The 27229-nt window shown below is 42.5% G+C and overlaps 2 protein-coding genes across 4 annotated transcripts in view; one reads left to right on the top strand and one right to left on the bottom strand.

The window, feature by feature from the left end:
• Nucleotides 1–15396, top strand: part of LOC111170011 (uncharacterized) — a 24147-nt gene extending 8751 nt beyond the window's left edge. Inside the window, 2 exon segments of the mRNA XM_022564796.3 lie at nucleotides 913–2003; nucleotides 2006–15396. Of these exon segments, the coding sequence (XP_022420504.2) occupies nucleotides 913–2003; nucleotides 2006–2056 (1142 nt within the window). The 3' untranslated portion in view covers nucleotides 2057–15396.
• On the bottom strand, nucleotides 11759–27220 carry LOC111170001 (uncharacterized). 3 transcript variants are annotated; one of them, XM_089901984.1, is made up of 4 exons: nucleotides 26949–27220; nucleotides 23248–24089; nucleotides 22680–22806; nucleotides 11759–21395 (listed from the first exon to the last, which is right to left on the bottom strand). In XM_089901984.1, exons 2-4 carry the CDS (start codon nucleotides 23338–23340, stop codon nucleotides 20065–20067), a joined length of 1551 nt encoding a protein of 516 aa, XP_089758110.1. In that variant the 5' UTR covers nucleotides 23341–24089; nucleotides 26949–27220; the 3' UTR covers nucleotides 11759–20064. The 3 variants fall into 3 exon arrangements, with proteins under 3 accessions (XP_089758110.1, XP_022420486.2, XP_089758109.1); XM_022564778.2 differs by having other exon boundaries at nucleotides 24051–24089; nucleotides 26949–27219; XM_089901983.1 differs by lacking the exon at nucleotides 26949–27220 and having other exon boundaries at nucleotides 23248–23424; nucleotides 24051–26092.
• Nucleotides 27221–27229: the final 9 nt, after the last annotated feature.

Here is a 27229-nt window from a genome sequence, read left to right as displayed (position 1 = left end):
GAGCTGAGCAGTAGTTGGCATGTTGATAGGCAGTGGCACTAAGTAGAGCCCAGCAATGTTGCAAAGATGTTTTACTTTGAAATAATTGGCTCACCTCCTCTGGTTATTGGGAGTTGCTGGAATTAAATGTTCCTGCTAAGATCCTGGCCTGTAAGATCTTGAGCCACTGATCTCCAGGAATGGTGCCCCCAATACCCATGGGATCGGGAGACAAAGAGCGACAGTAGTGAAGAAGCGGTTGCCAGCACCATCGACCTTCACAGAGTGCCATGGTGGACTTCTCTGAAGGGGATGCAGCATCACTGGTTAGGACTGAGTAGAGGAACATGGGGAAGGTGCGAGGGGATTTCACTGGTGAGTTTAAATGGCCCTGGGTCTCAGTCAGGAAGGTAGGTAAGAGAACTTGTGGCAGGGGCCCACGTTCTCACACTGGTGCACATGGTGGCATAGTTTACAGCTTGTTTGTGGGGCTGTTGAGGCAACAGGAGAATGGGAAGTTTTCCAGGTCACAATACAAGCTTTCACTCCATGTGTCATGAGGTGTACACATACCCTTAATAGTCCTTGAACACCAGCTACTCAATTGCCTTCAATTTTTCTGGGCCTGGACACACCCTTCTGCACTGTGTTCCTGTGTCACCAGCAGCTGAAACCCTGCTGAAAGCCATTTGAGGAGGAGTGTGTTGGAGACCCTGCCTTTCCTCCCTGGGATGCACCCCATCTTGTATCCTTGCTACTCATGAGTCCCCATGATCTATGAGGTTGTCAGGTCTGGCACTGCACAGCGAGCTCTCCCTCACCCTGCCAGTAATCCCAGGGACTCCATACTGGCTGTATCAGACACATTTGTGAGGGTGCTGCCCTGTCCCGCCAAAGTCTACATACTATTCATCAGCATTTCTCTGCTTTCAGGTTGTTGGTGTGGAGCGGAGGCTGAGGACGTGGCACCTGAGCAGGGTGTTTATGTAGAGGGAGTGCTCAGAGCAAACCTTCACCAACACCAGAAGCTGAGCTCTGGAGAGAAACCCTCAAGAAGAGAAGAGGATGAGGAGGGTGGGAAGGTCTCCCCAACTAGCTCTGGTCTTCCCAAGCATCAGGTGGCTCACAGCAGAGGGGAGCCACATAGGAGCACTGAAAGTGGGGAGGGCTTTCACCCTGGAAAAAGGCATTACAGATGCAGCGAGTGTGGGAAAGCCTTTGGTCAGAAATACTTACTTGTTCAGCACCAGAGACTACACACTGGAGAAAAGCCTTATGAATGCAGCGAATGTGGCAAATTATTTAGCCATAAATCCAACCTTTTTATACACCAAATAGTTCACACTGGTGAAAGGCCTTACCAGTGTAGTGAATGCGGAAAATCTTTTAGTCGCAATGCTGACCTCATTCAACACCGGAGAGTTCACACTGGAGAAAAGCCTTTTAAATGTAGTGAATGTGGAAAAGCCTTCAGGCATAATTCCACACTTGTTCAGCATCACAGAATCCACACTGGAGTGAGGCCTTATGAGTGCAGCGAATGTGGGAAGTTCTTTAGCTTTAACTCAAGCCTCATGAAACATCAGAGAGTTCACACTGGAGAAAGGCCTTATAAGTGCAGCGAGTGTGGGAAATTCTATAGCCACAAATCAAGCCTTATTAATCACTGGCGAGTTCACACTGGAGAAAGGCCTTATGAGTGCAGCGAATGTGGGAAATTCTTTAGCCAAAGCTCTAGCCTCATGCAACACCGAAAAGTTCACACTGGAGAAAAGCCTTTTAAGTGCAATGAATGTGGAAGATTCTTTAGTGAGAATTCTAGCCTCGTTAAACACCAGAGGGTTCACACTGGAGCAAGGCCTTATGAGTGCAGGGAATGTGGGAAATTGTTCCGCCACAGCTCCAGCCTTGTTAAACATCGGAGGATTCACACTGGAGAAATGCCCTATGAGTGCAGCAGTTGTGGGAAATCATTTAGCCAGCGTTTCAACCTCATTCAACACCATAAAGTTCACAGTGGAGAAAAGTCTTGAATGCAGCTAATGTGGAAAAGTCTTTAACCAAAGGTCCACTCTGATTCAGCAACAGAAACTTCACAGCTCAAACAGGCCTTATGAATACGGGGACATGAAGAAAGGTTGCAGCCAAAGTCTTAACCCTGTTTGGCACCAGAAAGTTCAGACTGGGGAAAGGCCTTAAGACTGCAGGGCATGTGCTGTCTCCTGGTCAACCTAACTTAAACATAGAAGCTCTGAGAGCAGCCTTTATGAGTGAGCCAACAATTGAATATCATTCATCCAAACATGCACACTGGAGCAGGATGAGAATTGCTGACATCCTGCTCCTCTTGAGAGGCTAGTCCTCTGCCAGGCAGCTCTAATGAGAGGGAGCCCTGTGTTCTTGGCTGCCTCAGTCTGGAGTTTTCATCTCTGAGTTCGAAGCAGGGGGAGAGGGTGTGGCCTTGGTTCAGATGTGACTGGCTCTTGCTGTTTGTCCTGAGTATTAGATTTCCTTAAATGTTTCCTCATTTACTGTGTAGACTTAGGATCATTTCTAGAGGCTTTAGATGGTGTTTTTATAATTTTTCACCAGTTTCATTGCGAATCAGGGCTTGCAGAGCTCCTTACACTGTCATGCTGGAAGTTGATGCAAATATTTAACTTTTTAAGAACTTGCCACCTTGTGTTCTAAATGGTTATGCCATCTCACACTTCCTGGAGTGTATTCTTTTCCAGTTTCTTCACATCCTTCCTGACCTTTGTATGTAAGACACTGGCCATTCATTTTAGCCATTCTAGTAGGTATGTAGTAGTATTTCACTGTGGTTTTAATTTGCATTTCCCTAATGACTCCCTGTGTATTTGCCATCCATATAGCTTTAGTGAATTATCTGTTCAAAGTTTTTTGCCTACTATTAAGGAACTGTCTTGCAATTTCTTAATATATTCTGGGTGCAAGTTACTCATTTGATATATGCTTTACCAATATTTCCTCACAGTCTGTGGCTTTGGTTTTCATTTCTTAACGTTATCTTTCCTAGAGTAGAATTTCTTAATTTTCATGAAATCCAATTTGCCCATTCGTTTTTTATTGATTATACTTTTGGTATTGTACTCTTTCTCTTATCTTTGCCTATAAAAAAAAGCCTTATCTGAGTATGCTATTGGAGTCTTAAGACCCTTTTAAATATCCAGTCTTGGGACTTTCCTGGCAGCACAGTGGTTAAGAATCCACCTGCCGATGCAGGGGACACAGGTTTGAGCCCTGGTCCGGGTAGATCCCACATGCTGTGGAGCAACTAAGCCTGTGCACCACAATTATTGAGGCTGTGATCTAGAGCCCATGCTCTAGAGCCCACAAGCCACAATTACTGAAGCCTGCATGCCTAGAGCCCATGCTCTGCAACAAGAGAAGCCACCGCAATACACAATGAAGAGTAGCCCCTGCTTGCCACAACCAGAGAAAGACTGTGTGCAGCAACAAAGACCCAACACAGCCAAAAATAAATAAATAAATCAATAAATTTTAAAAATAAATAAATATCCAATCTTGTGAAATTTCTGTAAATTTAAATACACATAAAAAACAACATATGTAGAAATGTTTACATATGAACACATTCCCTATCTCTTCTGAGACAGCCTAGAAAGAAGTGGCATTCCAGCAGCTGTGAGCATATTTATTGTCCAGTTATTGGCTTATGAATACGATATTTCAATAAAAAGAACCAGAACTCCTTAGATAAGAGGCTATTTCCAGGTTGGAGCTGGAAAAGTATAACACGAGCATAGGAAATATTCTTGCATTAGAAAGTAAAGAAGTACTTGAAGGGAATTTCCTGGTGATCCAATGGTGAGGACTCAGTGCTCTCACTGCCGTGGCCTGTGTTCAGTCTCTGGTCGGGGAACTAAGATCTCACAAGCTGGGTAGCATGGCCAAAAAAAAAAAGTACTTGATGAATAATGTTGATGTATTAGCTTTCTATTGCTGTCCTAACAAATTACCACAAACTTATGGCTTAAACAACATAAATTTATATTATAGTTCTATATGTCATATGCCCACTGAGACCTGGGATGGGCTCACTGTGCTAAACTCAAGTTGTTGGCAGGGTTGTTTTTTTTTTCATGGAGTGGAGGAAATTCTGTTTCCTGCTCATTTTTCTTTTTTTTGAGGTACGCGGGCCTCTCACCACTGTGGCCTCTCCCATCACGGAGCTCAGGCTCCAGACACACAGGCTCAGCGGCCATGGCTCATGGGCCTAGCCGCTCCACGGCATGTGGGATCCTCCCGGACCGGGGCATGAACCTGCGTCCCCTGCATCGGCAGGCGGACTCTCAACCACTGCGCCACCAGGGAAGCCCCTGTTTCCTGTTCATTTGAGTCATTAGGCAATTTCAGTTCCTTGTGGTTGTAGGGCTGATATTCCTGTTTTCTTGGTGGCTGTCAGCTACCAGGTCATCCCTGGAACATGTAAAAACTCTTAAAGAATATTTAAAGATGAAACAGTACCAATTACACATAAATTCTTCTAAAACAAGATTCAAACACTTCCCAACTAGTTAAGTGAATGATGCTATTAAAACACTATGGACCAATACCCACATGATCACAGATACAACAAAAACCTTAACAAAATTTTAGCACACTGAATCCAGCCATATACATATGTAAACACATAAATCATAACCTAGTGATGTTTATCAGGAAAGCAAAGATTTAACAACTGAATCTATAATCTATATTAATAGACTAAAATAAAAACAATCATCTCAAAGATGTAGTGGAAGAATTTCACAGAATTCAAAACCAGTGAATGATACAAATTCTCAGCAAATTAGGATTAGATGGGAACTTCCTCAGCCTGATATATTGTATCTATGAAAAAAACAACAGCTAATATATTTGATGGTGAAAGCCTAATGCTTTTGCCCTGATATTGGGAATAATGCAAGTGTGTCTATGCTCATTACTTAACATTATACTAGTGGTCTGTGTTAGTAACATAAAAAAAAAAATTCTAAAGATTGTAAAGGTAGAACCAAAACTGTCTATTCATGTAAGACATGATTATGTTGAAAATTACAACTCATTCACCAAAAAGCTATTAGGTCTAATGATTGAGACTGATTGAGTTTAGCAAGGTCCCAGGATAAAAAAGCCAATATACAAAAATTACTTGTGTTTACATATACTAGCAATGAATGTTTGGAAATTGAAAAAAAGAAATCCGTTACAATACCATCAAAATATGAAGTATTTAGAAATAAATTGAATAAAATATATTCAAAAACAATAAAATTATCAAACACTGCTGGCAAATTCTATAAAACATTTACAGGGTAAATAATACTACAATAACTTGTCCTTTCAAAAAATAAGAGAAGGATCAAATGCTTTCCAGCTCATTTTAAGAGAAAAACCTAATTGATATAAAAATGTAATGACTACAAAAAATTAGTAATTACAGAACTATAGTCCTAATTAACACAGGTGAAAAAAATCCTTAACAAAATACAGAGCAAATTAAATCTAGAAAAAAGTAAAAATAATAAAATATGGGGCTTCCCTGGTGGCGCAGTGGTTGAGAGTCCGCCTGCCGATGCGGGGGACGTGGGTTCGTACCCCAGTCCAGGAGGATCCCACATGCCACGGAGCAGCTGGGCCTGTGGGCCATGACCACTGGGCCTGCGCGTCCGGAGGCTGTGCTCCACAGCAGGAGAAACCACAGCAGTGAGAGGCCCACATACCGAAAAAAAAATGATAATAATAAAAAAATATGTATCATTAGATCTTGTCAGAGGAAAATACAGCTGACTGAATACTAGGGAAACAATCACCCCCACAGTGTGTTCTGTAGCCAGAGAGAGCTTGTTACGACCTGAATCAGGGCACCTCCATCAGCTCTAAACCGTCTATGGCTCCCACCACCCTCAGAAGGCCCAGCTCCTCATTTGCCATTTCACAGCTGATTCCTGCCCACCTGCTCTCTGGTCCCAAAAGACATAGTGTAGACTTGTGGTTTCTAGAACATTCCCAGGTCAGTGCCACAACGAAGCATATGCACATGCTAGTTCTTGTGCCTGGCAGCCCTTACCTCATCCTATTGGGTTCCAGAAATTGGAAGTGTGTCACACAATCCCCGTTTTCGATTAAGGACCATAGGCCAAGAATAACTCACCTCTGAGTACCTCAAAAGCCCATGCACCGCAATGAAGAGTAGCCCCAGCTTGCCACAACTAGAGAAAGCCCACGCGCAGCAACAAATACCCAGCACAGCCAAAAATAAATAATAAATAGCTAAATAAAAAAAAAACAAAAAATAAAAACCCAAAGAGAGACACCGTTCCTCAGCCTGCCATTCCAGACCTGACTTCTGTCTCACCACTCTGTCCCCAACAGGCAAAATGGAGATTTGCAATTCCACCCACCTCAGCCTCACCTCCCAGCATTTTCACCTAGTGGTTCAAGTGCCTGGGACACCCCTGCACAGATCATCAATTAACTGAGTTGGGAACTCTTCCATATAAGTCCTGGCCTGGATTCAGGGCTCTAGGCTGGGACTGACTGACCGGCCTCCACGGCCCCCAGACTCAAAGGCAGAGTAAGGGGAAGTGAAGAGACCCAGGAAAATTTCGCGCTATATGGGGGCGCCGGGATGATGTGGCTGGAGGTCCAAAGGGCCTGAGGGGCCATCCACTCACCAGTGCCGGGTCCGTCTGTGCCTCTGCCGCGGCCATGAGACCATTTCCAGGGACCTGGGCCTTGCAACACAGGAGACCAGGGAGGGTCCCAACGGTTCAGCTGACGCCCCTCGCCTGCCCCGCCCACCCTCAGCCCTGCCTCCGTGCAGGGAGGGAAGGAAGCCACTTCCCGAGACTTTCTGCTCCCGGCCCTCGAGCCCGCTTATGGCTCGGGAGCTGCGTGCGATCCCGAGGAGAGACGCAGGCGCAGCCAATACGACCGTCACGAGAATTCCGCCGGAAGTCTCGCCCAACGTGGGATCCCAGTCCTGCACAGTCATTGGCCCGGAGCTACCGCCTCTTGCCGCAGAGCCTCCTGGGTAATATTGGTTCCGCAGCACCACCTGGCACCTCGATGGGCGCCCTTCCGGGAATCTCTGCGAAGGATCAGAGGTGCCCGCGTGACGGCTTCTGGGAAACGAAGTCGTCGGGCTCTAGAGGCGGAGCAAGGTGCCTTTGCTTCTTAAATAGCCACCACCCCATTTACGGGTCGTGTCTTCTGCAGCTAAGGAAAATGATTGGACGTGTTATTTCATACGTGCCCAAAAGCTAAAATCCCCAAGGGACACACCAGACCATGATATCATGCAGATAGAAAGTGACTACATTCAAAGATTCGACCTATGGCTTCCCTGGTGGCGCAGTGGTTGAGAGTCCGCCTGCCGATGCAGGGGACACGGGTTCGTGCCCCGGTCTGGGAAGATCCCACATGCCGCGAAGCGACTAGGCCCATGAGCTATGGCCGATGAGGCTGCGCGTCCGGAGCCTGTGCTCCGTAACGGGAGAGGCCACAGCAGTGAGAGGCCGCGTACCGCAAAAAAAAAAAAAGATTCGACCTAATATTATCTTGCTGCTCTTCAATTTCAGGGAGACTGAAGATTGAGAGTCATTCTGTGAGCTCCAATACTGGTGAGGGACGAGAGGGAAAAGACTCCATAGAGGAGAAAAATGCAGCGATATTAGGCAGCCTTGAATAACGTGGGCAAGGTGCTGTCTGCCTTTCCGTCAGAAAACACCTCTGCCTCTATACTCACTGATTGTATTTGTATCCAACCCAGCTGTTATATCAAGATAGTATTTCTTACACCATTTTCCAAGGCATTTTCATTTCTTTTAGTAGTGTGACACCTAAAATCTATTTGAAAAGGAGCGATATCACCAAATTTCATTTCCTGCTATGACATTTCCTGCAGTGGTGGAATTGTGTAGAAAATGGCCACCTAAACTCTGAGATAAACGTTCTGGTTTTCTGGATTTCGATCTGTTTGCTCTAATGGCAATAACATCTGCCAAAGGATTTGAAAGTATCTCTGAAAAACATTTGTGAAAGGCAAGTGACTCCCCACCAGTTTCAATCTACTAGCAAGATTATACACAATTACTTCATTCTATACATTAAACTTTATCCAATAAAAATTCACTAAGAAGATGCCATGTGTTTTCATTATATAGTATCTTTATTACTGAGGATATGCACATGGTTGTGGTTACACAGCTCCAAGTCCTCAGATCAGAACATGGCTTCACCTCCTAATCAGCCTCACACTACAGTAATCAAGATGACTCAAGGTTTTTGTTCAAGCCGGAAGGATGGATTTGTCATTAACTGAGATAGAAAGGGTAGTGGTGGTGTTCATGGAGGAGGTTAGGAGGAAATATTAGAGTCTCACTTTTGAACGTATTCTGTTTTAGAGTCAGTCAAACAGCCAAGTGAAACAGACTTTAGGCATTTCAATGTAGGACTCTGATTTATTTATTTATTTATTGTAAAACAAGTGAGAAGTTTTATTCTTTGATGGACTTTTAAATTTTATTTTATTTAAAAAATAAATTTATTTATTTATTTTTGGCTGCATTGGGTCTTTGCTGCTGTGCATGGGTCTTCTTTAGTTGTGGTGAGCAGGGGCTATTTTTCATTGCAGTGCACGGGCTTCTCATTGCGGTGGCTTCTCTTGTTGTGGAGCACAGGCTTTATGCACATGGGCTTCAGTAGCTGTGGCACGTGAGCTCAGTAGTTGTGGCTTGCAGGCTCTAGAGCACAGGCTCAGTAGTTGTGGTACATGGGCTTAGTTGCTCCACGGCATGTGGGATCTTCCCGAACCAGGGATCAAACCCTTGTCGCCTGCATTGGCAGGTGGATTCTTAACCACTGCACTACCAGGGAAGCCCTTTGATGGACTTTTTTTAGAATGATCATAGTTATGCAATCTAGACTGCAACAGAAGAAGAAATTCATGTTCAGAAATAACACCAAGTGGGACTTCCCTGGTGGCATAGTGGTTAAGCATCTGCCTCCCAATGCAGGGGACACAGTTAGAGCCCTGGTCTGGGAAGATCCCACATGCCATGGAGCAAGTAAGCCTGTGTACCACAACTACTGAGCCTGCATTCTAGAGCCCATGAGCCACAACTACTGAAGCACACATGCCACAACTACTGAAGCACACGTGCCTAGAGCCTGTGCTCCGCAACAAGAGAAGCCACCACAATGAGACGCCTGCGCACCGCAATGAAGAGTAGCCCCCACTCGCTGCAACTAGAGAAAGCCCACACACAGCAATGAAGACCCAACACAGCCAAAATAAATAATAAGAAAGAAAGAAAGGAAGGAAGGAAGAAAGAACACCAAGTAAAATGCCTCATATATGAATTCCTGCAGTTACAGGTAAGTCCAATGTTTTAGAAAAAGTAAACAAAGAAAGCAGTCTCTCTGGGAAATATTTAAGGACTGTCTGACCTGGAGTTACAAAAAGATACTCCCTTGTCTCAAGGTGGGACAAATATGTGGTACCATTTACATTCCAGATCCCCAAAAGGGATCAGGCTGAGGGAGATTCCAGTTGAGCCTACACCCTTACTTAGCTCTTTTCCTTGCCTTGTACTCTATCATTAAACTTCTCCTGTTAATTTCCCCTAAATAAGTCATATGTCATTGAACGCTATGTCAGGTTCTGCTTTTGCAAAACCCAACTTTAGGCAGAACACATTTGGTCAAAACCTAAAATATTAATCATGTTAAGTATGTCAGTGATATTAAGTTTCTTTTCCATGAGAATATGAGCAAAGGTCAGGTAACCTGCCTTAAATATGTAACTGCAGAATCAGATTAAAACTGGCTGTATCCTGTTTGTAACAAGATACTCAGTTGTTTCGCAAAGACAACAGAATAAAACCACAAGTTACGTGGCCAAACCATGCACTAAGATTTCAACCACAAACAACACTCAGAACCATAGTTTCTCCCCCTGTCCCTGCATGTAATTCTCTTCTTTTAGAGTGACTTTGTCTGGTTTTGGTATCAGGGCAATTGTAGAATAAATTTGGGAGTGTTCCATCCTCTTCAATTTTTTGGAATAGTTTGAAAAGGACTTGTATTAGCTCTTCTTTATATGTTTGGTAGAATTCCCCTGTGAAGCCATCCAGTCCTGAAGTTTTATTTCCTGGGATTTTTTTAAATTCCAGAAAAACCAGAATATACATACTTTTCAAGTGCACATGGAACATTCTCTAGGATAGACCACATACTAGGACACAAAACAAGCCTTAACAAACTTAAGAAGATAGAAATTATTTAAAGTGTCTTTTTTTTTTACCACAATAGTATAAAGTTAGAAATCAACCACACAAAGAAAAATGAGGAAAAAAATGATTACACAGAGACTAAACAACAATGCTACTAAAAAAGCAGTGGGTCAATGATGAAATCAAACAGGAAATCAGAAAATACATTGAAACAAATGACAATGAAAACACAGCCTTACAAAATCTGAGATGTAGCAAAAGCAGTCCTAAGAGGGAAGTTCATAGCAATACAGGCCTTCCTCAACAAGCAAACAAACAAAATCTCAAAAGAAAACCCCAAATTAACCTACCACCTAAAAAAATTAGAAAAAGTAGAACAAGCAAAACCCAAAGTCAGCAGAAGGAGCGAAATTATAAATGTAAGAGAGGAAATAGAGATTAAAAAAAAACAAGAGAAAAGATCCATAAGACCATGAGATGGTTTTTTGAAAGGATAAACAAAATTGAAAACCTCTAGTCAGACTCACCAAGAAGAAAAGAGAGACGACCTAAATAAACAAAAGAAGAAATCAAAGAGAAGAAATAACCACTGATACCACAGAAAAACAAAAAAAGTAAGAAAATACTATGATATGCCAACAAATTGGAAAACTTAGAATAAATGGACAAGTTTCTAGAAAGACAGAGCCTGCCAAAATTAACAAGAAGAAAGATAATTTGAACAGACCAATCACTAGAAGTGAAATACAATCTGTAGTTAAAAAAAAAAAAAAATTCCCTGCAAACAGAAGCACAGGACCAGATGGCTTCACTGGGGAATTCTACCAAACATACACAGAAGAACCTATACTGATCATTCTCAAACTCTTCTGAAAGAGTGAAGAGGGAGCCCTCCCAAAGTTACAAACACCCTGATACCAAAATCAGACAGACAATACCAAAAAAGAAAATCCCCCAGTGTAAAACCAATAATAGTCTGGAGTGAAAGAGACTTGCAATCTATGGCTCTACCATGGTCCCTCCACTTACAAGCAATATGAGCTGTGTGTCACCCCATCTACCTGGGCCCCATGTTCTCATCTACAAAATGCTCATTCATTTGCCCTGCCTACCTGGGAAGGTTTATTTTTTAATTAATTATTTAATTTTGGCTGTGTTTGGTCTTTGTTGCTGCACGTGGGCTTTCTCTAGTTGCAGCGAGCAGGAGCAACTCTTTGTTGTAGTGCGCAGGCTTCTCATTGCAGTGCTTTCTCATTGCAGAGCACAGGCTCTAGGCACGCAGACTTCAGTAGTTGTGGTGCATGGGCTTCAGTAGTTGTGGCTTGCAGACCCTACACCGCAGGCTCAGGAGTTGTGGCACAGAGGCTTAGTTGCTCCATGGCATGTGGGATCTTCACGGACCAGGGATCAAACCCCTGGGAAGGTTTTTAAGTGTGATGATGTAAAAGCATTTTGCAAACTTCTAAGCATTCTACCAATTTAAATGACTTTGAAAAAGAAGAAAAAAGAAAGAATGAAAATCACAGGCCAATATATTTGATGAATATAGATACAAAAATTCTCAACAAAATGTTAGCAACAAAATCCAACAACACATAAAAAAGATCATACACCACGACCTAGTTGGATTCATCCCAGAGTCACAAGGATGGTTCAACATATACAAATCAACCAATGTGATACACCACATCAAAAAAAGAAAAGACGAAAACCACAGATCATCTCAATAGATGCAAAAAAAGCATTTGATAAAATTCAATGTCCATTCATGATAAAAAAAATACTCTCACCAAACTGCGTATAGAGGGAACATATCTCAACATAATAAAAACCATTTATGACAAATGCACAGCCAATATAATACTCAATGGTGAAAAGCTGAAAGCCTTCCCACTAAATTCTGGAACAAGACAAGGATGTCCACACTCACCACTTCTATCAACATTGTATTGGAAATCCTAGCTACAGCAATCAGACAAGAAAAAGGTAAAGAGGTAAAATGGTCATTATATGCAGATGACATGATACTCTATATAGAAAACCCTAAAGATTCCACACAAAAACGATTAGGACTAATTAATTAATTCAGCAAGTTAGCAGGATACAAGAGTAATATACAGAAACCTGTTGCATTTCTTTAAAATAACAATGAAGTATCAGAAAGTAAAAAAACATAATCCTATTTAAAATCACATCAAAAATAAAATAAAATAAAATACCTAGGAATAAACCTGACGAAGGAGGTGAAAGACACTGATACTATAAAACATTAATAAAGGAAACTGAAGATGATTCAAAGAAATGGAAAGATATTCCATGCTCTTGGATTGGAAGAATTAATAGTGTTAAAATTGCCATACTAGCCAAAGCAGTCTACAGATTTAATGTGATCCCTATCAAATTACCCATGACATTTTTCACATAATTAGAACAAATAATCCTAAAATTTATATGGACCCACAAAAGACCCAGAATTGCAAAAGTAAAAAGTACAAAGCTGGAGGCATAACCCACTGGACTTCAGACAATACTATAAAGCTACAGTAATCAACACAGTGTGGTACTGACACAAAAATAGACACATAGATCAATGCAACAGAATAGAGAGCCCAGAAATAAACCCACGCACCCACAGTCAATTAATCTTCAACAAAGGAGGTAAGAATATATAATGGGAAGCAGACAAGCTCTTCAGCAAAGGATGTTGGGAAAGGTGGACAGCTGCATGTAAATCAATGAAGTTGGAACACACCCTTACACCATACACAAAAATAAACTCAAAATGGCTTAAAGGCTGGGACTTCCCTGGCAATCCAGTGGTTAAGACTCTGTGCCTCCACTACAGGAGACAAGGGTTTGATCCCTGGTCGGGGAACTAAGATCCTGCATGCTTTGTGGTGCAGAAAAAAAAAAGACTTAAAGATTTAAGCATATGATACCATAAAACTCCTATAAGAGAACATAGGCAAAACATTCTCTGACATAAATCATATTAATGTTTTCTTAGTTCATTCTCCCAAGGCAAAAGAAATAAAAGCAAAAATAAACAAATGGGACCTAATCAAACTTATAAGCCTTTGCACAGCAAAGGAAACCATAAACAAAAAGAAAAGACAATCTACAACTGGGAGAAAATATTTGCAAATGATGCAACTGACAAGGGGTTAATTTCCAAAATATACAAACAGCTCAAAAAACTCAACATAAAAAAACAAACAAATAAACAACACAATAAAAAGTGTGCAGAAGACCAAAACAGACATTTCTTCAAGAAGACATAAAGATGACAAACAGGCACATGAAAAGATGCTCAACACTGCTAATTATCAGAGAAATGCAAATCAAAACTATAATAAGGTATCACCTCACACCAGTCAAAATGGCTATCATTAAAAAGTCTACAAATAAACACTAGAGAGGGTGTAGAGAAAAGGGAACCCTCCTTCACTGTTGGTGGGAATGTCAACTGGTGCAGCCACTATGGAAAGCAGTATGGAGGTTCCTTAAAAAAACTAAAAAGAGAGTTACCATATGATCCAAAAATCCCGCTCCTGGGCATATATCAAGAAAAGATGAAAATTCTAATTCAAAAGGATACATGCACCTGAATGTTCATAGCAGCACTACTCATAATAGCCAAGACATGGAAGCAACCCAAGTGTCCATCAACAGATGAATGGATAAACAAGTTGTGGTACATATACACAATGGAATATTACTCAGCCATAAAAGAAGAATGAAATATTGCCATTTGCAGCAACATGGATGGACCTAGAGATTATGATACTGAGTGAAGTAAGTCAGACAGAGAAATAAAAATATTTAGGATATCACTTATATGTGGAATCTAAAGAAAAATATAAATGAATTTATTTACAAAACAGAAACAGACTCACAGACATAGAAAACAAACTTATGATTACAAAAGGGGGTGTGGGGAGAGGGAGAAATTAGGAGTATTGGATTAACAGATACACACTAATATAGATAAACAACAAAGATTTATTGTATAGCAGAGGGAACTATATTCAGTATCTTGTAATAAACTATAATAGAAAAGAATCTGAAAAAATTATACATATGTAACTGAATCACTTTGCTGTATACCTGAAACTAACACAATATTGTAAATCAACTATATTTCAATTAAAAAAAAAAAGAGCTTCCCTGGTGGTGCAGTGGTTAAGAATCCGCCTGCCAATGCAGGGGACATGGGTTCGAGCCCTGGTCTGGGAAGATCCCACATGCCGTAGAGCAACTAAGCCCGTGAGCCACAACTGCTGAAGCCCACGCGCCTAGAGCCCATTCTCTGCAACAAGAGATTCCACTGTAATGAGAAGCCTGCACACCACAGCAAAGAATAGGCCCACTCGCCACAACTAGAGAAAGTCTGCACGCAGCAACAAAGACCCAACGCAGCCAAAAATAAATAAATAAAATAAATCAATTTAAAAAAAGAAAAAAGTCTCTCCAGATTTTGGTAACTTGAAACTTTTGAGTTTTGCTAAGTTAAGTTAAATGATGGAAGTTTATTGAATATCTAGATCGTTCCCAAATAAGACACTGGGAAATTAATTACTGAACATAGGCTTCCTTCTACAGGGAAATTAAAGATATTTAGGACTATTAATAAATGTTTGGCCAGGGACTTTCCTGGTGGCGCAATTGTTAAGAACCCTCCTGCCAATGCAGGGGACACAGGTTCGATCTCTGGTCTGGGAAGATCCCACATGCTGCGGAGCAACTAAGCCTGTGCGCCACAACTACTGAAGCCCATGCATCCCAGGGCCCGCGTGCCACAACTACTGAGCCCGCGTGCTGCAACTACTGAAGCTCACGCGCCTTGAGCCTGTGCTCTGCAACAAGAAGCCACCGCAATGAGAAGCCCGCGTACCCCAGCGAAAAGTAGCCCCTGCTCGCCACAAGTAGAGAAAGCCCACACGCAGCAATGAAGACCCAACACAGCCAAAAATAAATTTAAAAAAATATATATGTTTGGTGCCACAGGAGACATTTTCTATAAGAAAGCACTTTTTAAAAGAAATTATAAATAGTATTTATAATTTTGCCAACTTACAGAATGTTAATGTAAAAGATAGTTCAAAGTTGCTTGCTTCTTAGTTTTCACTTTAAATTAAGGTTTTAAAGGTGAATAATTCTAATTAACATATGTAATGAAAAACACTAAAAATTACTAAGGAAAACATCTTTGTATGCAAGAAAAAAGAAGGTACAAGGAAAGGAAATACACTTAGTTAAGAGAAAGTAATTTTGACCTAAAGAGAGGTTAAAAAGGGAGAGAGATAAAGAGAAGGCATAGGAAAAAATCTGAAGGTAAAAAAGTTATAGAAGGTTTGTGGAAAAGAAACCCTGGGGGAAGAGTGGAGGGGTTTGTGTGTGGTCAGGAGTAAGAATAGAATAAATTTAATTGAGTAAATGAATTTTAAGGGTAAGATGATGCTAAAATCTAAATTTGGTTTCATCTCTGTTGAGGACAGTGTTTTCTTAGAATACTGTTCAGCTATTGGGACTTCCCTCTCAGTCCAGTGGTTAAAACTCTGCCTTCCAAAGGAGAGGGTGAGGGTTCAATCCCTGGTTGGGGAGCTAAGACCCTACATGCCTCATGGCCAAAAAACCAAAACATAAAAAAAAGAAGCAATATTGTAACAAATTCAATAAAGACAAATATATACATATATCAGCTATTGATAGCAGATTGTAAAGCTTATCTTTTAAGTAATCTATTATAACTTCCTGTATTTGCCTTTGAAATCTTTTATTGTCACTTTGGTAAAGTGCATAATTAAACATGTTTGACAGTGACTTATGATACTTCTTAGTCAACTGTTTTAAAACCTTTTTGATATTTTTGACAAAATTCCCAAGGATCAAATTCTAATTCAGTTTCTTCTGACCTCTAGTGGGCCCCTGAAGAATCTCAGAGCCAGAGATATTAAGCTAATTAGGATTATTTGCTATGTGAAATTACATGGGAAGCATTGCCAAATGAGTGGTGATAAACCCTCCCAGGTTATAATGTATGGGTAAATGTCTTTGATATAAATATTCTAGATATTATATGAAATTTCTAAAATTTGACTATGTTCTGTTAGTCATAATTCTTAAAGTAAAAAAAAATTCCACAAGTATAATGAAAATAGGTTACAGAATTAGAAAATTAAGCAGAATAAGAAAATTGACAAGGGAAGTAACCAGGAATATTGAGAGGAACCACAAGGTGAAGTTAAATAACAAAAACATATGTCAACAGAATTTATCGTGGGAATTTGGAAGTTTGCATAAACCTGAGAGTCTGACAACCATGACATTGTTGAGGTCATGGGCCAATCCACTCATAATGACCTCCAGTGAGTCACAGACAATAATGATTGATAACTTCCCCTTATCATAGAGGTTCTGTGAAGGCACAGGAAGGGTCTAATTTAAATGCTCTGTTCTCACTGAGTGTAGGATGATTCAATTCTTCTAAGAGGGTGTATGGTCCAATTTTTTTCTCTCTAAAAAAATTATAAATGGGGACTTCCCTGGCGGCGGAGTGGTTAAGACTTCACTTTCCAATGCAGTGTGTGAGGGTTCGATCCCTGGTCAGGGAGCTACGATCGCACATGCCTTGTGCCAAAAAACCAAAACATAAAAACAGAAGCAATATTGTAACAAATTCAATAAAGACTTTAAAAATGGTCCACATCAAACCAAGAAAATCTTTTTAAAAAATTATGTCATTGAGATGAAATCACAATAAGGTAAAGAGGATATAGAGGTAGACGATAGACAGATAGATGACAGAAGAATGGATCCATTTTTATAGGTGAGGAATGGAAGCCAAGGCCCTAGGAGGGTAGAGAGTGGCGATTACTGATAAAGAGGGCATCCAAGTACTTGAGATGCAATGAACAGCCTTCTGCCAAGGATAAAAATTTAGAGACAAATCATTAAAGTCTCCATGACACAACATGCCCCTCATCAGCAGATACCACACAGACACTAGGCCTCTACTCAGAGTAGGAGCTCATCTTCTTCATCTTATTACTCACAACCTACCTTATCTTGAAGCCTCTACAGTGAACCCTGTTTATGGTCAGTGTGTTTAGTGAGAAGCCAGTGAGACAAGTTTCAAAACAATGCAACTGAGGAGAAAGGGGAAGTGTCAGGCACTCCTGATGTACGTTGATGAGGGGCAACATGCCTCTGGTTTCCTCAGCAAATGCCTTTCCTGATTTTATGGCTTTGTTCTTATCTGTCTATATCTATGTATCTATATATATAACCTTCCTAAGGTGGTTCCTCTTTTACTATCCTGACCTCAGGAAGTGAAATTTATTTTAAGAATAGTTATTGTTGGGTTTCCTGACATACATGTTTTCTAAGAATCAGATACCTGAAGAGATACTTACCAAATGTGTATTTGCTCCCGTAACAAGGACTGCCGTGGCAGAAACTGAGAGTCTGTAATGGGGACACAAAAGCCCGAGATAAATGTTTAGAACCCAACGATGTCATCTGCTCTTGGAAGTGATTACCACATCACCTGTAAGTGCGCTGACAGTGTCTGCAGACAGAGAGGAGACAAACTCTGAAAAACATTTGGGACTGTGTAACTACCAAGAGCTATTAAAAGTGCTTAATGAGATAGATATCAGGATTTCCCTGGTGATCCAGGGGTGAAGCCTCCACGTTTCCACTGCAAGGAGAGTGGGTTCGATCCCTGGTCGGGGAAATAATATCCTGCATGTCGCACAGTCAAAAAAAAAAAAAAAAAGGATAGATATGCACCAGCAGTGACAGAAATTGATGGCGGAAAACCTGTTTTTGAAATAAACAATCAAACTCCCAATGGAATGTGAGAAAAAAAACCCTCTGAGATCTAATAAGAGAAGGAAGCCAATAAAATAACTATTGGGACTTTTTAGTTGATTTAAAGGCTTTTTGCAAAATATGATTTGTCCCATAACTCAGAGCATTTTGAGGGTAGTAAAACTGAAGGAAAAGGCAGGGTGAGGAGAAAGGCTGGGTAAGGAGAGTTAGAAAGTATACCCACAGTTGTGCAACTGAACGTTAAATGAGCATTGTCATTTTGTTATGTATTTCAAGACATCAATATGTACCATAGGTGTTTCAGACATGTTTCTAAGAATATGAAATATATCAGTGCACAACATGTAAATACATATTCCCCTACTGGAACTTAGTCTGTATTTGATAGAAATATACAATAAGCAGTTCATCTATGATATTAAGTTGCATAGTGTAATAGAAGGTGATGGGTTCTAAGGAAGTAAGAAGGGCAGCAAATAGGTGACGAAAAAATTAGGAGTTTATGATGGGTCCAGACACTAAACTGAGTGTCCATATTTGGACTCATAGTGAAGATGAAAACTGTGGACATATTTTAGGTGGTTTATTTCTTCCTTTCCAATTGCTAAATATTCATTATTTTGCCGTATTTTTTTGTTGTTGTATTGAATGAAATTGGAACTCCAGGATGATACTGAATAAGAGAACAAAGAGCAGCTGTCCTCCTTTTATTCTAATGGGAATACTTTAATAATGGTTCAAAGGGATAGTATTTCTAATAGCTCTTTGTAGATGTTATTTATAAGATTAAGAAGGATCACTACTAGGGAGTTCCGTGGTGGCCTAGTGGTTAGGATTCCGGTCTTTTGCTGCCATGGCCCAGGTTCAATTCCTGGCCAGGGAACTGAGGTCCCACACGTCGCCAAAAAAAAAAAAAAAAAAAGAAAGATCACTTCTGTCCTTAGTTTTATATCTCTCTAAGTGTAATAGGTATGAACAATTCATAAATTGAAGATTTTTTAAAATTCCCTTTCACAATATCATAAGATGTAGAAAATACCTGGAGATGTGTAAGACCTACAAACAGAAAACTAAAAAAGACCACTAATAAAAATTAAGCAAGATCTTAATAAAAGGAGATCTATCAAGTTTATAGATTGGGACACTCAGTATTTCTTTCTAAATTGAAGATTAAATGCAATCCCAGTCAAAATTCTAGTAGGATTTTTTTGTGATGCACAAATTGAAAAGTGGATTCTGAGCTTCATATTGAGGAATTCCCTGGAGATCCAGTGGTTAGGACTCTGCGCTTCCACGGCAGGGGGCACAGGTTCAATCCCTGTTTGGGGAAGTAAGATCCTGCATGCCACAGCATGTCCAAAACCACCCCCCCCCAAAAAAATAAATAAAGTCTTTCTCTGGAAAAGTGACTAAAATGAGAAGAACAAGTCTGGAAAAATATTGGTAAATATTTCCATTAGAGGATCTTAATCAATAATCCATGAAGAAACATCAAAACTCAGTAATTAAGATGACAAAATTATATGAACAGAAATTTCAAAAAAGAAATATGGCTGTCTGATTCACTTTGCTGTACACCTGAAACACAGCATTGTAAATTAACTATACTCCAATAAAAACTAAAAAGAAATAAAGAAATATGGTTGGAAATTAACACATGGAAAACCACTCACATTGTGTCAATAGGGAAATGTTAGTTAAAATCACTAGATACACATATGACATCACTGAAATTAGAAAGCCTGAACATACCAAGTGTTGGTAAAAATGTAAAAAACAGGAACTCATGTTCTGCTGCTTCTCGTGAGAGTATAAAAAGATACTACCATTTTAGAAAAGTTTGACTGGCCACATATAAGGTGTACATTCACCTACTCTACTACATAGGAGTTGTGCTGCTAGATATTAACTCAAGTGAAGGAAAGCATAAGTCCAGAAGGCATTGCCCCAGTGTGAACTTTGTTTTTTGTGAGCTTGGAGCTGCTTACAAAGAACTACATTCATAAGGCTTTTCTCTAGTGTGGATTCTCTGATGGACAACAAGACTTCTTCTGTAGACAAAGACTTCCCCACATTCACTGCACATATAAGGCCTTTCTCCAGTGTGGATTCTCTGGTGGACAACAAGACTTGTTTTGTAAGTGAAGGGCTTCCCACATTCACTGCATTTAAAAGGCTTTACTCCAGTGTGGACTTTTTGGTGCTGAACAAGTGTATACTTGCGCATGAAGGCTTTCTCACATTCATTACACTTATAGGGTCTTTCTCCAGTATGGATTCTCTGGTGCTCAGCAAGTTTAACTTTGCCGTTGAGAGCTTTCCCACATTCGCTGCACTCATAACACCTTTGTGCAGTGTGAACATTCTCATGTCTATTGAGGGCAAAACTGCTTGTAAAGAATTTCCCACATTTGTTACACCCATAAGCCTTCTCTAAAGTGTGAATTCTCTTATGCACAATAAGACTTCCTTTGTAGACATAGGCTTTCCCACATTCACTGCACATGTAAGGCCTTTCTCCAGTGTGGATTCGCTGGTGATAAAGAAGCCTTTTTTTGAAGACAAAGGACTTTCCACATTTGCTACACCCATAAGGCCTTTCTCCACTGTGGATCCTCTGGTGCACAAGAAGGTTATTTTTGTACAGGAAGCACTTTCCACATTCACCGCACTTATGAGGATTTTCTCCAGTGTGGATTTTTTGGTGCTGAACAAGTGAATCCTTGCGAAGGAAGGCTTTCCCACATTCATTACACTCATATGGTCTTTTTCCAGTGTGGATTCTCTGGTGCTCAAAAAGTTTATATTTGTGGGCAAAGACTTTCCCACAATTACAGCATTCATAAGGCCTTTCTCCTGTGTGAACTTTCCGATGATGAATAAGACTGGAGCTGTGTCTAAAGAACTTCCCGCAGTCACTGCACTCATAAGGTTTTTCTCCAGTGTGAACTCTCAGGTGCTCCGTGAATTTAAACTTTTTACTGAAGGCTTTACCACATTCGCTGCACTTATGATGCCCTTGCCCAGGGTGAGAGACCTCCCTGCTCCGCCTGCTTCTACGTGGATGCTCTCCATCATGGGAGGGCTGGTGCTGGGGAAAGCCCAAGCTGCCTAGGAAAGCCTTCTCAACCTCTCCGCACGTGAACATATTGTCAGCCAAGTACAAAACATCTTTCTCCGCCAGGACACTTGTAACAGAAGTAAGAGGCTTCAGGATAGATGGCTCCAGTTTTGGATTCCTGTCTTCCGTCACTTGTTCTACAGAAACACATTGTTCAGAAACGGCCTCCTCAGCTTCTACTCCATGCCAAAAACCTGAAAGGAAAACAAAAAAAAACTGATAAATTGCATGGAGACTTTTGTGGGACAGGAGCCCATTATAGCTTTTGTATGACACATCAGAGAAGAAGTCCATTGTGCAGGATTCAAACAAGGGAGGCAGACAGGTAGAAGAAGGGGCTACTGTGAGTACTAGACCTCTGATGGTCACAGAATAGGGAGAGACCTTATAAACAGCAAGAACACAGGACACCAGGATATGGCATTGTACTAGGAGTAGAGGCCGGGAACAACCCACTCCTCGGCCGACGGTGTTCAGCAGAATATTTTGGTGGTGACAACTGTACTGGGTAGAATGTGTGTCCCACTCCAGGAAAAGGCATTCACACCATTCACACCTGACTACCAAGAGTTCAAGGACTATATAAGTACTTTCACCTCCCAAGATACATTAAGAAGAGACTATTAGACAACATTGCAGAGTGAGAGGAAAAGGAGAAATGTGGATGACACTGAGATAGAAAGAGCCAGGAGAAAGAACCCACAGTAGATACATAAAAGGGGCAAAGTGTCAAAGTGGGGAAGAACGACAGAATGAGGTACAGCCATGATGAGTTTAAGACTAAAACAGTCGTGGAGAAAGGACATTTCCCTATAGGATTAGAACTCATCAATGTATCACGCCTTCCTACAGCTCCTACTCACCAGGCCCAGGATGCAATTAACCCTCCTCCTATGACTAGAGAGGGCCCTACCTTGCCAGGCACCCAGGGTTGTCTCCATCCCTCAGCTCAGGCTGGGTGACTATGAACCCTACCAGATCAAAGTCCTCACAGGAAAATAGGGCCACTAGGAGAAAGACACTGGCCCAGAGTGAACCAACCAATGACAGGCTTCAGGAAAAAGATGTATCACTAGAAGAACCTTAAGGAGTCTTGCAAACATAATCTAGGGTTGACCACAAGTGGTGACCATGTAAGTGTCTGTAATTCCTGACACAGGCAGTGCACAAAAAAAGGTTAGAACATGTGACACGGACCTTGCACACATCTGAACAGTCAACACAACAACTGGTGGCAAAGCTAAGTGGTATCAGTCGGGCAGGCTTCAAGCCTCTGAGACCAAAGCCTTCTGTGAAAGGTTTCAACATCTATGGTATAGGGCTGAACAACACACAGGGTGGGGGAACACAGCTCAAGTGACAGGAAATCAGGGAAGTAAGCAGTGTCCAAGGTCCAGGCTCGGAAGGATGGGGTGAGCCATGCAAAAAGAAGGGCAGAATCCCATATGGGGCAATGGTGTGGGAACAGGGGTCCTTACCCAGGGAGGCTATAAGTGACAGGTTCTCCAGCATCACGTCACAGTACAGGAGTCTCTGAGCATTGTTAAGGAGACCCCACTCCTCCTGGGAGAAGGACACAGCCACATCCTCAAAGATCACATGGCCCTGTCATGAGGGGGACAAGTGAGTTCACAGCAGCCTCTGCAACCAGGACCCCCAGTTCATGGTCGTCCACCCCAGTGACCCAGCTCAGAGGACATACCAGGCCCTGATGCCACAGGAACCTGCTAGTGTTACGTCATTCAGTTAAAATAGAGAGGGAGACAAGCAGTCTCACAGACGCTCTGTGGTTGCCACACAGACCCCCAGCCACTCTCCTCAGAGTCAACTCTCCTGAGATCACACAGATCACATCACATACAATGACACTTGTGCTCAGACCCTTGGAGTAAAGCCTGGGGACAAGGGCTCTGAGTCCATGCTCACACTCCCTCCCTCTCCACTGCCCAGCCCTGCAGGGTCACAGCTCCCTCACGTGCCTGACCGTGACCCCCAACCCACCCCACCCCACGCCACCACCTCAGCCCCAGGACTTCAGCATCTCACCGTGTTCCCCACATGCCACCCAGCACGCAGTGCTTCCCCAGGCCTCTGCGGGACCTCCCGCAAGACACCCCAGCAATATCTCAGACTCAGCATGGGAACATGGAACTCTGGACAGTCCTTCTGTCCATTACTCCTACTTCTGACTTCCCGTCTCAGACATGGCGTCCCCACCGTCACCTAGAGGCAAACATCCTGGAGTCATGTCAGACTACTCTCTCTCATCCTGTACAGCAGAAAATCAGCTCTACCACAAACGAGATTCAGAGACTCACCTCCTCTCCTGCTACAGAGCCATTGCCAGGATCCAGTCACAATCGACATTCACCAGGACTGTGCCCTCCACTGGGCCCCTGGCTCCACCCTCACCCCCAGTCTTCCTCTCGGCAGGCAGAACAGCCTCTTCAGACCCAGCGTCAGATCACTTCCCTCCTCTGTGGCCAACGTGTCATGGACCCGCCCCCTCAGTAGAGGCCCAGCTCCTCAGGCTGCTATCCCAGGAATGACTCATGCCCCCAGTCTTTATCAGCCCATGTCATGGGTTTGGCAGTTCCCTGAAGACTCCCCTCTCAGTCTCATCTCCAGTCTGTGCCCAAGGACATGTTACCACTTGACCTTCTCCATTGGACACATGGGAACACCTCCATACAACTTCTGGCTTTGATTAATGGTCCTGTGCCTGAGATGATGCCAGGGCCCAGACCTAAGGGCCCACAATCCCAGGACAACACTGTCTCCTATATCTGTGTGTCAGGACCAGGGGTAGGGATGACGTGTGGGTAGGTACTGGGGTTTCTTCCACTTACCTGTCCAGGGGCCATAAATGCTGCTGCTACCATGGGAACCTGTGAAAAGAGGGAGGATCGGAGATAAAGGTGATCATGGTGTGGATGTAAAGGCTGAACTGTTTCCTCCCTTCCTTTTCCTGGAGATGAGTCATCTGAGGTTGACCTCTGACCTCGGGTCCTCAGTCTTCAGAGCTATAACTTGACAACTCTATGGCCCTGAACAAAAAGACTCAACATCCCTGAGACTCAGTGTCTTTATGTGTATAATAGCAATATTTATGGTGCCTATCTCATGATGTTAGTGTAGACATCAAATGCATTAGTGCACATCTAATGCTAAGACTGAGCTATTACAGAACACAGGATTAACATTTCTGTAAATGTTTTTGAAAACTGGGTATTTCCTACATGTCTTTCAAGTCATTATATAAATGTGACTTTTAATCAATACCTTGAGGTTTCTGTGATTCCCTATCTGACACCAAATATATGATGTCTCTTCCACCACCAATGATCTGATTCTATGATACCAACTGGGTGACTGACATTTAATCATATTCTGACACTACCTGAGGTTAGGGACAGAATTTAAAGGTTTAAGGACTCAGTCCCACAAGACTGCCCTCTTTAAAGAGGCCAGTTCCAATGTCTGGTTCCCAGGCTAACGGTACTTCTGTTCTACTTGGCTACAAATTCAGGATTTCCCATGAACCTTTCCTAAGTTATGATAATTTGCTAAAAGGACCCACAAAAGTTAGGAAAACAGTTTTCTTATTTCTCTGGTTTATTATAATGGATACAACTTAGGAACAGCCCAATGGAAGAGATATCTAGGTCTGGGGGGGTGGGGCGCTAGAGGGCACCAGGGTGTTTCCAGGCCCTTTCAGTACATGCCACCCTCCCAGCACTTCCGCAATTTCAATGTGTTCACCAATCTGAAGGAACTTTGAATTTCATTCTTCAGCAGTTTTTATACCTAGTCTCTAGTTTCCTTCTGATCCTTGGGAGGCCCCAGGGTTGGGGGGTTGGGGGGAGTATAAACTTCCAATTGCTTGGTTTTTCTGGTGACCAGTCCCCTCCTGAGTCTACCTAGGGGCCCTGCCCTAAGTCACCTCATTGTAATAAACTCCTGTGTGACAAAACGGGGTCGTTGTGAATAAAAGTCCTAACCCCCAGGAAATTCCAAGGGGTTCAGAGGTCTATGTGAAGAGCCCAAGGCAAAAACTAAATTTTATATATATATGTATTTATTATTATTTTATACACAGATATATTATGCAGTTATTATTTGCTTACACAAGATTAACTTATTAAATCTATACCTTTTTAACTTTGTAGTTTCCTGGGAGAGCTGAGGCACCTCTGCCCTTGACTGGGCCTGGGCTTCAATGACTGGTCAACATTGCCCACTTTTTGCTGGCTCAAAAACGAATGCACAGTCGGCTAAGTGTTCAGAGGAGTGAATCTACACAATCTAACACATCCTTCTCCATCTCCATTCCAGGCAATACTCGTAACTCCTTATACCCTTGCTTCCCCAGAAAGCTCTGGAACCACAGGACCCTCCCATCTTCAGGTAGCCTATGAAAGTCTCACCTGCTCTGCACTGCCCGCCAGCCCCAGGTCTCTCTTCTTTCATCTCAGGTCCCCTTTCCCAGAAAAGTGACCAAACTTTCCCTCTTAAATTTGAGATTCAGAATTGGCTGGAGTCCAGGACTTAGTCTGTAACCACATGGACATCAGTGAGCCACAGACCTCCTCCTTCAATTCCAGACTACAGATTCCACCGGCCCCTATGTTACCTCAATTTTGGAATCTCAGAAGCAGCATGTCCCGAATCCAACTTTTAATCTCTCCCTGAAACTGACTTCTCACATCAGTTGCTGGTCTCAAGTCTTCCAGATGCTCAGCCAAAAGAAAATGCTTATTGTCCTTTACTCTGTCCTTAGGTCAGAGCCACATTCACTGCACCAGGAAATCCTGCTAATTATCTTTAAGAATTATTAAGAATCTTATTACTTATATTCCTTCGTAAAAAATTAGTAAACAGAAACCTCAATTAGAGTTGGCATACCAGAAGGGGTCAGCCCTCACTGACCTGAAACAATAACGGAACCCAAAAGGATGAAGACTCCTTCTTTCCTGGAAAGGACTCAGCCAATGAAAAGCAAAGCCATGGACTCTTTAAAAAAAAAAACCAAAAAACCCATGGACTCTTTGGTGGCTACAGCCCTTCTAACATCCTTTTTTAATCTCCATAAAAGTGATAGCTCACCATAGCTGCACACCCCAATTGCAATTCCCTAATGATGGTTGGGGGGGGAGGAGGATGGGAAGGAGGGCAGGGGCGGAGGGGGGGAACCATCTTTGCAATAGAAATAGCGGGCAGTCTATTTGTTTCAGGTCAACAATTTCCATAGGCACCACTCTGGTCCAGAAGTCACCTTACTCTCTGGAGTGGAATGCACTGGGCTCTCCCAGGTCTCCCTGCCTCCACCCTCAGAACAGAGTCTGTTCCAGTCTGTTCTCCCCTGAGCAGCCTTTGGAATACTTTAAAACTCTAACTCAGACCGCGTTCCTGATTTATTCACAACCCTCCGCAGCACCCAGAATGCTGACAGTTGGCCCAGACTGTTGACTCCTCCCTAAATTCTCTGTTCCCTGCAGAAATGACTGGAACCCCAGGTTTCCCGAATGCTCCCGGCTCTTGAGCACCTCCAAGTCTTTGCACGGGCCAAACCCACAGCCTTTAACACGCCCCACACTGCGTCACACAGCCTGTCAGAAATGGAACCACCACACACGCACACCTAAAGTTCTGGAAGCAGGGGACTGAACCCCGGTGCCCTGAGCAGGAGACCCTCCCTGGGGGCTTGAGATTTGGGTCAGGATCGGGTGGGGGGGCGGGACAGTCACCTGGGCCGGGTCCTGCACCGCGTTGGTTGACATAGGACCCTGTGGGGGCGGTGGTGTCAGGAGACGCGCAGGATAATGGCGGAGACCTAGGCCGAAAATCCCGGAAGCGGGTTCCGCAACCCGCTCACTCCTGGGCAGTGTGGACGGCGCCCCTCGGGTTCTTTCCAGTTTCTCTAAGCTCGGCTCCACCGAGTGATCCTGAGTCTCGGGTCCTGCAGACGGCAGCAAAAGCAGCCAAATGGCCTCCTTCAGGAAGGAGCCGGAAGTCCCGCCCACCCCTA

Source organism: Delphinapterus leucas, chromosome 20 (assembly GCF_059928025.1).
Source record: "Delphinapterus leucas isolate spDelLeu-1000000601 "Yukka" chromosome 20, BTC_Dleu_Yukka2, whole genome shotgun sequence".
In the NCBI taxonomy this organism is placed as follows: Eukaryota; Metazoa; Chordata; class Mammalia; order Artiodactyla; family Monodontidae; genus Delphinapterus; species Delphinapterus leucas.
This window is presented reverse-complemented; position numbering and strand designations above follow the sequence as displayed.

What these genes read in the sequence shown, in the direction of transcription:
- LOC111170001 (XM_089901983.1), bottom strand. Translation starts at nt 24,083, where the DNA reads ATGGTAGCAGCAGCATTTATGGCCCCTGGACAG. An exon ending in CATTTATGGCCCCTGGACAG is followed by an intron (nt 23,425 to 24,050) that starts GTAAGTGGAAGA and finishes GTTTGCCTCTAG; the next exon opens with GTGACGGTGGGGACGCCATG. An exon ending in GTCACTTATAGCCTCCCTGG is followed by an intron (nt 21,396 to 22,679) that starts GTAAGGACCCCT and finishes TTTTCCTTTCAG; the next exon opens with GTTTTTGGCATGGAGTAGAA.